General features: G+C 48.3%; 1 protein-coding gene and 1 long non-coding RNA gene across 2 annotated transcripts in view; one reads left to right on the forward strand and one right to left on the reverse strand.

Moving 5' to 3' along the window:
• LOC139259594 (uncharacterized) overlaps positions 1–9,841 on the reverse strand; it is a 73,723-nt gene extending 63,882 nt beyond the window's left edge. The window contains exon 1 of the long non-coding RNA XR_011592610.1: positions 9,622–9,841. This is a non-coding gene — a long non-coding RNA (uncharacterized lncRNA). The remainder of the gene's footprint in view (positions 1–9,621) is intronic.
• LOC139259593 (interferon-induced protein with tetratricopeptide repeats 5-like) lies at positions 6,890–12,020 on the forward strand. The gene is made up of 2 exons (XM_070875083.1): positions 6,890–6,986; positions 9,282–12,020. The coding sequence occupies exons 1-2, from the start codon at positions 6,982–6,984 to the stop codon at positions 10,732–10,734; spliced, it is 1,458 nt and encodes a 485-aa protein (XP_070731184.1). The 5' UTR covers positions 6,890–6,981; the 3' UTR covers positions 10,735–12,020.
• The last annotated feature ends 286 nt before the right edge of the window (positions 12,021–12,306 follow it).

Raw genomic sequence — 12,306 nt, forward strand, 5'->3', positions numbered from 1 at the left:
TTCGCTGCTGGAGCCTCTCCACGTGCTACTCAGAAAGGGGTGCGATTGGTTTTGGGGAAACGCCCAAGAATGTGCCTTCAATAAGGCATGCGTCAGCATATGGGGTCAGGTGCGTTTTACAGCATGTCAATGATGCGAGTAAATTACAACCCATTGCTTATGCCTCCAGGTCACTTTCGCGGGTGGAGCGCGGGTATAGTATGGTTGAGAAGGAGGCGCTCGCGTGCGTGTACGGTGTCAAAAAGATGCACCAATACCTTTTCGGGGCCAAGTTCGCATTAGAAACTGACCACAAACCCCTAACGTCCCTGCTATCCGAGTGCAAAGCAATAAATGCCAACGCCTCGGCGTGTATTCAGCGGTGGGCACTCATGCTGGCGTCCTACGACTATACCGTAAGGCACAGACCAGGCACAGACAACTGTGCCGACGCGCTTAGCAGGCTACTCCTGGTGACCACGGAAGGGTCTGATGAACAGGACTGTGAGATGGTCATGGCAATCAATGCCTTTGAATCCACAGGTTCGCCCATGACGGCTCGTCAAATCAGAGCCTGGATGACCAGCAACCCCACGTTATCCTTAGTCAAAAGATGTGTTTTAACTGGTGACTGGGCAGAGGCTCGTGATGCCTGCCCCGAGGAGATCAAACCTTTCCATAGGCGCACGCATGAACTATCACTCCAGGCAGACTGCCTGATGTGGGGCAGCCGAGTAGTTATGCCCTTGCGAGGCAGAGAGGTGTTTGTCCGGGAGCTCCACCGCGAGCACCCGGGGATCGTCCTTATGAAGGCCATAGCCAGATCCCACGTCTGGTGGCCTGGCATTGACGCGGACTTGGAGCTCTGCGTCCGGCGGTGCACCATTTGTGCCCAACTCAGTAATGCACCCAGGGAGGCCCCCCTAAGGCCCTGGCCCTGGCCCACCAAACCGTGGTCGCGGGTGCATGTAGACTATGCGGGCCCATTCATGGGCAAAATGTTCCTCGTAGTCGTCGATGCATTTTCAAAGTGGATCGAGTGCACCATTTTAAACTCGAGTACCACCTCCACCACTGTGGAGAGCCTTAGAACCATGTTTGCAATGCCCGTAATTCCTGACATATTGGTCAGTGATAATGGTCCGTGCTTCACCAGCGCAGAATTTCAAGATTTTATAGTTGACCACGGCATAAATCATGTTAAGATGGCACTGTTCAAGCTGGCCTCCAATGGCCAGGTGGAGCAAGCAGTACAAATCGTTAAACAAGGCATGTTAAAAATCCAAGGTCGCATGCTGCAGAGCTGCCTGTCGCGCGACTGCTACTGGCATACAGATCTCGTCCACATTCGTTGACTGGGGTTCCCCCCGCGCAACTGTTGATGAACTGGACCTTAAAGACTAGGCTCTCGTTAATCCTCCCAGACATACATGAAATTGTTGAGGCAAAGTGCCGGAAGCTAACTGAGTACCATGAACGAAATTTGAGGGGGAGGTGGAATGAGATAGGGGACAAAGTGTTTGTGCTAATCTATGGCAGGGGTCCCAAATTGCTTGCAGGGACAGAAACAGGCAAGGAAGGAAACAGGCTACTGGTTGTACAAATGGACAATGGCCAAACCTGCTGGGGGCATGTCGACCAAGTAAAAAGTAGATTCACCAACAACACTGCAGAACCAGAGGCAGACTACAATGTGGAACTCACACCACACCTGGTGGACAGACAGAGGGAACAACCTGAGAAAAGGGCAGTCTCAACAGACAGCCCAGGCGAGATACCAGCAGTCACACCGAAAGAAAAACAGGCACCAAGGCAAACAACTGACCCACAACTAAGACGCTCCATGCGAGAGCGCAGACCACCTGAGAGACTAAATCTATAAAGCCAATAAGACCTTGGGGGAGGGTGTGGCAAGTGTGGCACTCGAGAGCTATGAAATAAAGGTGCAGGTCCAGAGTGACCTTGACTTCAGCATGTGCCTTGTTTAAGTCTGTACTGCAGGGTCAGGACTTTACACTTCCTTGTAGGAAAAGGTGGCGCATAACCAGCGCCAACAGAACCTAACCAGTGGGATACAGGCTTGCCTGCAGCACCTCACCCACTTGGAGGAGATGGTACAGGCCATTTTTTGGAGGGGCATGGCTGAGCCCGTGGATAGCGGAGGGGTGGAAAGAGCACATCACACTTGCCCCCTCATCCCACATCCCGAACTAACACTCCGCGGAGTTTAGAGGGTAGATTAGAGGCGGGATCTTCACATGGTGAGTCACCGGGCGTGAGTGGTCTGCAGCGAGGCAGAGGACAAGGTAGTGCAGGTGCCAGCTCCTTGGAGGGTGAGAGCACATATGAGTTCTGCTGCAGTGGACTCAGATGAGGCCTTCGATGGGCAGCCTACAGAGAAACATTGATGGGTGTCTGCATAACAAAAGGCTTGGTACATTGGCAGGCCTGCCAGAAAGTCTGAGTGCAATGTCAAGGAGCATGGAGGAGCACCAAACTTGCACAGGGCTTTGGGCAGAGCTTGGAGCCCATCCTTTCCAGCATGGAAGGTGTGACAGATCCATTATTCATTTGGGAGGCCCTGGGTTCCGAGAGTTCAGGAGGCCTGAGAGTTCGGGAGGTCTGAGAGTTCAGGAGGCCTGAGAATTCGGGAGGTCTGAGTGTTCAGGAGGTCTGAGAGTTCGGGAGGTCTGAGAGTTCAGGAGGCCTGAGTGTTCAGGAGGTCTGAGTGTTCGGGAGGCCTGAGAATTCGGGAGGTCTGAGAGTTATGGAGGCCTGAGTGTTCAGGAGGTCTGAGAGTTCGGGAGGTCTGAGAGTTCGGGAGGTCTGAGAGTTATGGAGGCCTGAGTGTTCAGGAGGTCTGAGAGTTCGGGAGGTCTGAGAGTTCGGGAGGTCTGAGAGTTCGGGAGGTCTGAGAGATCCGGAGGTCCGAGAGTTCGGGAGGTCTGAGTGTTCGGGAGGTCTGAGAATTCGGGAGGTCTGAGAGTTATGGAGGCCTGAGTGTTCGGGAGGTCTGAGAGATCCAGAGGTCCGAGAGTTCGGGAGGTCTGAGAGTTCTGGGGATCCAAGAGTTTGGGAGGTCCCGAGTCAGGAGTCCGAGGAGCAGAAAGCCCGGAGGTCGGCGAGGAGTTTACTTCTGGCGATGACCTCACAGTCCTCGTCCGGGCAGGTAAATGATTGGCTGTTTGATTGGTAAGTATCTTTCTTTTTCTCTTTCTCTTTCTCTTTTATAATCAGATAAGTCTAATTAGAGGGATGACAGGGCAGCTCAGTCCCATGGACTTTACATCCTGCAGCATGTGGGAAGTCCTGGATGCTTCGTACGGCCTAGACGGCCACGTGCGCAGGAGGTGTCTCCAGCTTCAACTACTCCAGCTCCGCGTTTCGAGCTTGAGTGGCGGCTGGAGTCAATACGGTGCATCCGCGAGGCTGAGAGCTACGTGGATAGCACGTTACAGGAGGTGGTCACCATGCAGCTTAAAAGTCTGCAGGTAACGGTGAAGTGGGTGAACACCAGACGGAGGAAGAATGCTAAACAGGTTGTGCAGGAGTCCCCCCGAGTCCACCTCGCTTTCCAACCGATATTCTCTTCTGAGCATCGGTGAGAGCGATGGTGCCTCTGGGGAGTGCAGCCAGAGCCAAGTCCAAGGCACCATGGGTGGTTCAGCTGCACAGCGGGGAGGGACAAAGAATAAAAGAGCTGTCGTGATAGGGGATTCAATAGTTAGGGGAATAGAGGCCTTTCTGCGGCCGTAGGCTTGACTCCAGGATAGTATGGTGCCTCCCTGGTGCCATGATCAAGGATGTCACAGAGCAGACGCAGGGCATTCTGTGGGGAGAGAGTCAATAGCTAGAGGTTGTGGTCCATATCGGGACCAATGACATAGGTAGAACGAGGGATGAGGTCCTGCAGGCAGAATTTAGGGCGCTAGGAGAAAAATTAAAGGGTAGGACCTCAAAGGGAGTCATCAACATCAGAGGCAGTCCCTCGGAATCGAGGAGGACTTGCTTCCACTCTTAAAATGAGTTTGTGGGTGGTTGAACAGTCCAATATGAGAACCGCAGACTCTGTCACAGGTGGGGCAGATTGTCGTTGAGAGAAGGGGTGGGAAGGACTGGTTTGCCGCACACTCTTTCTGCTGCCTGCGCTTGTTTTCTGCATGCTCTCGGCGATGAGACTTGAGGCGCTCAGTGCCCTCCCAGATGCATTTCCTCCACTTAGGGCGGTCTTTGGTCAGGGACTCCCAGGTGTCAGTGGGAATATTGCACTTTATCAGCGAGGCTTTGAGGGTGTCCTTATAACGTTTCCTCTGCCCAGCTTTGGCTTGTTTGCTGAGTAGAGTGCTTGCTTTGGGAGTCTTGTGTCAGGCATGTGAACAATGTGGCCTGCCCAGCAGAGCTGATCAAGTGTGGTCAGTGCTTCAATGCTGGGGAGGTTGGCCTGGTCAAGGATGCTAATGTTGGTGCATCTGTCCTCCCAGAGGATTTGTAGGATCTTGCAGAGACTTCGTTGGTGGTATCTCTCCAGCGACTTGAGGTGTCTGCTGCACATGGTCCATGTCTCTGAGCCATACAGGAGGACAAGTATTACTACAGCCCTGCAGACCATGAGCTTGGTGGCAGTTTTGAGGGTCTGGTCTTCAAACACTCCTTTCCTCAGACGGCCGAAGGCTGCACTGGTGCACTGGAGGCGGTGTTGCACTTGTTCTCTGCATGCTCTCGACGATGAGACATGAGGTGCTCAGCGCCCTCCCGGATATACTGGGGTAGCACTTTGTAGGAGCACATGGAAGACAGGCACTAAGGTAATGCACAAGGGTGATTAGTTGACTTTGTTTGGTTATATCGGATGGATTGATGGATAAAGTTGGATTGGAATGTCTCCTTTGTGATGGCTTTTAGTTCCACATTGTGGGCAAGCGAATGCTGCAATGGTCAGTAACAGAGGGAAGGTAAGGTGGGGGATTATTGTTCAATCGGGAATCGGGGTTGTGTTCTCTCGTACCCTGGTCGGATTATTCGCTCACGGAAAGCCCGGGAAGGAAGGGCTGTCTGGATTGCCTCCTCCCTTCCACTTCCTCCTTTTCCACTTCCCCATCTTCCACTTCCTCCTCCTCCACTTCCTTCTCCTCTTCCTCCTCCTCCTCCTCTGATTCCTCCCCCTCCCTCTCCTCAGCTGGTCACTGTATTGCTGGTGGCAACGGCTGTGCTCTCATGATAGCAAGGTTCGGGAACCTGTAGCAGAGCACGACGGATCTTGAGACGTGATCTAGTGAGTACTGCAGGGCAGCAGAAGCCTTGTTTAAGGACACAAATGGTCTGCTTTATCAGATTCTGTCTGGCAGCACGTCTCTAATTGTACACATGCTACCCATGTGTTGTTGGGTTGCGGAGCGGAGCCATGAGCCAGATGTTCAGCGGATAGCCCTTGTCACCCAGCAGCCACCTCTGCTTTGTGTTGGTGGCTCAAAGACTGAGTGAACAGCGGACTGGCACAGACGAAAGCATCATAACTGCTGCAAGGAAACCGGGCATTCAGCATCATGATGTGCTGAGCATGGTCGCACACCAACTGCACATTCAGCGAGTGGTAACCTTTGCGGTTGTGGTACATCTCAGCACTTGGTGTGGCACCCACAAAGCTCCATGCGTGCAGTCAATGGCACCCTGCACCATGGGGAATCCCGTTACCCTGGTAAAGCAGGTGCGCACTCTGCCTGGATCTCTCTGGTCAGAGAGAAAACAATGAAGTCACCTCTCCTGGCATAAAGAGCATCTGTCACATCTCTTATATAGTAATGGGCAGCGAATTGGGAGATATTACAGATGTTGCCTGCTCCAGCTGGAAAGGATCCAGATGCAAAAAAATTGGGACCACGGTGACCTTATCAGCCATTGCCCTAGAGTGAGGCTGCAGGTCATGTTGTGGGAGGTAGCAGAGTTTGTGAGCATCACCAAGTAAAGTGCACGCACCTCACTCACTGCTCCTGGCTCAGGCTGAGGTAAGAGAATTGCTCTCGGAAGACCCTAAGTGGTTAATGCCTCCTGCTGAGAGACCTTATTCCCCTCCTCCTCCTCCCTCTGTGAGCAGCTTGTTCTCTTCTTCGCTGCCTCTGCTCCATCTCCCTGTCATGCTGCAGGCCAAGGGGAAATACAACTAGAACACCCATGTCTGGGAGCAAGTGGGCTGACCAGAAAACTTGAAATCAGAAACAAGGCCCTCTCCACTTGCCGCACCACTCCCTGTCACCCACCAACTTTAAACAACTCGAAAAAGCTCCAAACGGTTCCACAAACTTACACGGAGCCAGTGGAAATTAATCAGCAACTGACCTGAGAGTGGTTGATGATCCCTTTAAATATCACTGGTCGGGTGTCCTTTCAGCTGCTGAACCCTGTTCAGCTGTGCGAGGGTAACACAGGGCGTTTCCTGCACCATTGAGGATGAAAATAGCAGTTCTGGTGTCAAACTATCATTGCACGCTGACTGAGGTCACGATGTTCCCAATCTACATAATCTGGCGCACGCTCCAAGCGCCGACACTAACGTCCTCAGAAAGATGGTGTCCAGCACGGCCTGCACCAGAATTGTGCGAGCACGGCGCGGATGCTGTTTTGACCCAAAAAGGCACCTGTAGCGCCCAAACAACAGGTACTATGCAATCGAATTTTTAGTCCCAGGTGTCTGTTTAGTACCTCCAGGCGTTCAAATTGTGGTAATCACCAATTAGGACTAAAATTGTATGCTAAATCCAGACTTTCAAACAGGCGGGTCTTATTAGCACTGCTCCATTTCGCACCTGTTTTCAACCATTTGGTTCTTTGTTACATTTTATAGGTTTAGTTTCTATTCACATTCAGACAATGATTTAAGCAATAACTGACTGAACAGGATAAACGAGCTGGAAAACAACACATCAACACACTTCTCGATCAACTCTCCATTGGAAGTACAGTTGGAGCTGAAAAGGGAATTCAACGCATTGTCCATCGATCAGCACTATGAGGTAACGGTCATTGGAATTCCTCCTTTATTTAAATTTACGTGTAGACTATTGAACAAGGAACTAGTTTTCAGAAATAAAGTAGCTTACATTACAAAGCAGTTGAAATGCAGAGAGCTGGGATTAGTGGCTCACAGTGAGACACACAGATAAGGGAACACTGCTGCACCAAGACTGGTGATAGTCAGTAAACATGAGGCAAAAGGCAGACCTGTTCATAGGATTATAACTCAAACAACAATTTAAATTATTTTTGACTCGGCTTTGTTGAAAGTACAAAGTTAAACTTGAATATTACACTGTGGTGGAAAGGTGTATTCTGTAAGTGCCCTCAGGTCATATCCAGAGTTTGAAGAAAGAAAGTTTCACTTTGTGTTCCATGGGAATCTAGAAGGGATCTACTAATGTAAAATAGTGATTTCCAGCACTTTCATATATCCATACTAAAGCAACCTGAACTATAAAGCAAAGGGAGAGTACAGCATGGACTGTGATGGGGGGATGGACACAGCATGAAATGCAGGAGGAGAGTGCCAGCTTAAAGTGTGTAGGAGAAGGAAAAGTGCTGACTTACATTGAGAATGGGGGCGGGGGAGAAGAGTGCTGACATGAACTGGGGGAAAGGACAGGTGCAGCAGTTTGAACAGAGCAGCAAAGGGAGGAAAGCCACCATGAACTGGGGCAGGGGTAAGAATGACAGCTTGGATTGTGGGGGGAGGGAGACGAGAGCCAACAGGAACAAGAGGCCGACGGAGTAGAGTGCAAGGAGAAGCTGGGATGACTGGGGGATGAAGTGTATCGACGTGAATTTAACAGCAAGGAAGAAAGAATTTGTATTGATGTAACACATTATCACACCTCTTAGAAATGCCCCAAAGTGCTTCACATTCAGTGAATTATTTTGCAGTGCAGTCACTGTTGTTTTGTCGGGAAATGCGACAATTCAGTTTGCAGAACAACAATAACTGGCAATTATATAGCACTTTTCACCGAGTAAAACATCCCACAGTGCTTCACAGCAACGTAATCAGACAACAATGGACACCGAGGCAAAGAAGGGGATGGTTAGAGGGATGACAAAAGCTTAGTCAAAGAGATAGGAGATTGTAAAGGAGGAGAGTGAGGTGGAGAGGTTCAGCGAGGGAATTCCAGAGTATCGGGCCTGTCTGGTCTGATGGCTCGGCCACCATCAGTGGGTGAAGTGGGAGAAGGACACGAGCCCGAGTTAGAGTAACACAGAATTCACGGATAATGCCATAGAATCTATGAGGTCCACTTGATCCACTGGAATAGGCAGAGGCTGCCTTGGTTTAACATCACACCTGGAGGATGGCATGGTGGAAGATTTTCAGCAGGGTAAGAGTCAGTTCATGAAACATGGTCTTTCAGAATGCTGATATCTTTGTGTTGGGCCTTTTCTGCTTTAAGGATGGGATTGGAGAGTGTTACATAGGATAGACAGCACAGAAACCGGCCATTCAGCTCAACCAGTCCATGTTGGTTTATGCTCCACTCGAGCCTCCTCCTGTCTTTCCTCAGCTAATTCTATCTGCATAACCCTCTAATCCCTTCTCCCTCATTTGCTTATCTAGTCTCCCCTTAAATGCATCGATACTATTTACTTCAACCACTCCCTATGGTCGCGAGTTCCACATTCTCACCGCTCTCTGGGTAAAGAAGTTTCTTTTGTATTCCCTATTTGATTTCTTGGTGTCTATTTTACACCTGATGGCCTCTAGTTTTGCTCCTCCTCACAGTGGAAACACTCTCTCTGTGTCGACTCTATCATAAACTTTCATAATGTGAAAGACCTCTCGGTTCTCCTTCCGCATGTTGGGGTGGGGAATGACCTGCTCACAGACAGCAGGGTCCCTGTGGAGGACCAGGTTGATGATCTGTTTAGTGGAGAGTTACCTGGACTGCCAATGTGAGAGGGAGAGTGTTTTAGAATTAGCTCTGACCTTTTTAGTGAGGAACTCCCATTTCAGAATGGAATGCATGAATGAAAAGGAGTGGAGGTGTTTGAGGCGATGCTGCACATTGAGCGAGAAGACTAAATGTCCAGGAGCTGGTACATCAGCGAGCATGAAGGAGACCAGTGTGAGTACAGCTGAGATTTGCAGTCATACCTTTTCCTTTTGCAGTCGTTTTTGCAGAGGTCACCTTTGTGTGACCAGAGATTTCATGGTTAGTGGATCCAGGAGTCGGGAGAAGGCTTTAGTTAAAGAAACCGGAGAGAGGGGAGGGGGTGACTCAGCCAGTCTGAGACGGGTTTTGATGAATTTTGTTCTCTTGCAGCAACACACAGAAGGATTTGTTGAAAGTGAAGCTCGATCAGCTTCAATGTCACTTCACGTGGGGCCCACAGAAAGAAAACATTGACTTGGACGACATGAAGTATAGATTGCAAGATTCAATACAGGCTGGTGTGAAATATCAGGCCAGGTCTTACAACCACCTCACTTTTGTAAACTGTCTGCAAGGCAACTGTGAAGAGGCAATTCAAAACTTAAAGGAAGCTGAAAAGATTCTGAGGGAGAACCATGAACATGAATTTGAAAGAAGAAGCATCATCACCTATGGAAACTATGCCTGGGTATATTATCACATGGGCCAACTGACAGAGGCCCAGTCCTACCTCGACAAGCTGGAGATGATCTGTAAACAATTTACTGATGGCTCTCGGTATACAGCACTGATACCTGAAGTATACGGGGAGAAGGGTTGGTCACTGTTGAATTCTCCTAGTCAATACTATGAAGAGGCAAAGGAATGTTTTGAGAAGGCTCTGGAGGAAGATCCTGATGACACTGAATGGAACGTTGGCTATGCGACTGCTCTGTTCCGTCTGGAAGGGATTTCTGGTACCCCAGAGAGTGGTGACCGCAGCCAATCAGTGAAGCAGTTGCGACGTGTGCTGGAACTTGATCCAGATGACTCTGTAGCCATGGTGCTGTTGGCTCTAAAACTACAAGAGTTCAATCAAAATGAGGAAGCACTGAAATTAGTTGAACAAGCATTGCAGAAGTCCCCTGATCTTCCATATGTAACTCGTTATGCAGCAAAATTTTACAGAAGAGAAGGAGATGTGGAAAAAGCTGTGGAGCTATTGAAGAAAGCATTAGAAATTAGCCCAAACTCAACCTTCATACACCACCAAATAGGTCTGTGTTACAGAAAAAAACTATATCAACTAATCAAATATCCAGGCAGCAAAGACCCTCGCAATGCTGCTTTTCAACAGAAAACTGAGTTGATCAAACTATGCAAGTACCATTTTGAAAAGGCATTTGAGCCCCGCCCATTAACATTTATTTTTGCACAACTGGATTTTGCAGGAATCTGTTCATTAAATGGAGAATATCTCAAAGCAGAGGAGATTTACAGTAATCTACTGAAATTAGAGGATTTTCATCCTGATAATAAGCAGGCAGTATATGCGCAGTTTGGGTTATATGAACTGCATCACAAAAGATCTGAATCAAATGCCATCAGCTATTTTCTGGAAGGACTTAAAATCCAACGTGACACAGTGGAATGGCAATTGTGTCGCGAAAACTTGAGAAAGATTGCAACAAAACAAATTGACAGGAATCCCAGAGACAGCAAGGCCTTTGGTGTTCTTGGGTTACTGCACCAGCTGGATGGGGAGAAGTGTGAAGCTATTGAGTGCTTTGAAAAGGCCTTGGAGTTTGATTGTGACAATGAAGAATATCTAAGTGCTCTTTGTGAATTACGCCTTTCTATCTAAATCAACGACGACTCTCCCAGCTAAAACTAAACACAGCGGGTAGAGTTTCTGCTTTGGGTGCAAATTGCACTTGAAGTTACGCTGGTTAGATTACAGTTTAAGTTTCCACTAAATGCATTTGCTTAATTACAAACGTAAAATCTTCCAAGAACCAGTGCAGTCAGTCAGTGTAACAGAATGTAATCAGTTATTTTTTGCATTCAAAATATTCATTGATATATTTAAGAGTGGCAATTGGTGCAGCTTTATTGATACAGCTGAAAATGGATGTAACCTGCAAAATTAAATATTTTTAGTCAGTCTTTCAGCTGTGCTTTACCTGATTTAAGATGATGAAAATGGCTTTAAAATCTACACTGAACCAGTTATAAGTTTTATTGTTGTACACTAGTCAGACTTTTAATAATTTAAATATTTTTAAGATGTAAAACCTATTAAATTGTGCCTACTAGTGCCTGGGCACCTCAGAAAACCAGCTCAATTTGAAAACGCTCCTCGAAAGGTTGCAAATGGACGCAATGGGCGGAAACTCACCATCCTTGTTATTTCTATCTGGGGGTGTGACCAGTTTTGTGGGCGGCGCCAGCTTCGGACAGAAAGCTTTTTAAACCAGGGTTAAAGATCACGGAAATCTCGGTTGAAGCTTGACAGAACTTATGCTCGAGTTTCTGCGATCTTTTACACTGGTTCGGCCGATTTCACCCGGATTGTGCAATTTCCCTGCTACACGGGATGGCCGGTATCATGCCTGAAGAAAGATTAATTTCTCTCTCTCTCTGTGTAACGAGCCGCCCGCAGCTCCCTGATTTGCAGCCTCTTCAATGGATGGGGAACAACAGCCTGTCGGGTGAAGCAACAACCGCGGGCCCTTTGCTCAATAAAACCTGGCGGAACAGCATCAGAGTCCCGAATAAGAGATGAATTATTTTTTGGTGGGGGACAGGATGAGTGCCAGTGCTCCTTCAGAATAATGTGGGCTTAATTTTATTCATCCCACTGCTGACAAGGAGCCTCAGTCACTGACATTGTTAAAACGGGATGGTCGGTATCACGCCTGAAGAAAGATTATGTTCTCTCTCTCCCTGTAACGAGCCGCCCGCAGCTCCCTGATTTCCTGCCTCTTCAATGGAAGCGGTTAATTTCCACCACGGCTAAGGGATATAAAAATAAGTTAAAATGATGAAAAATAATAAAGCTTTATAGTTGCAGATACAGATTTCCCAATGAGAAATGTTAATTTGCTGTAATATCAGAGATTGAGTGTTAAAATAACCAATAAAAAGATACTACAACTACAATTTTATTTGTGTCATTGATCTGTGCTAATGCTGACAGTAAGTGTCACTCATAATCCACACTTTGTGATGGTGAACTGTACCAGCTCTGTAAGGAACATTCAGACCAGCCTTTAACACAGGCAGTAAACTGAACAGCTGTTGATTGTGGAGTGACACATGGCCCTTACACTGCTAGCTGTAGCCACAGTGCTATTAGAGAAAGGTGAGGGAGGAATGGTTGGGAAGATCCAGAGGAATGGGACAATGGAAGAATCTAACATTGGGAGAGGCTGCA

This window comes from Pristiophorus japonicus, chromosome 3, assembly GCF_044704955.1.
Source record: "Pristiophorus japonicus isolate sPriJap1 chromosome 3, sPriJap1.hap1, whole genome shotgun sequence".
Taxonomy (NCBI): domain Eukaryota; kingdom Metazoa; phylum Chordata; class Chondrichthyes; family Pristiophoridae; genus Pristiophorus; species Pristiophorus japonicus.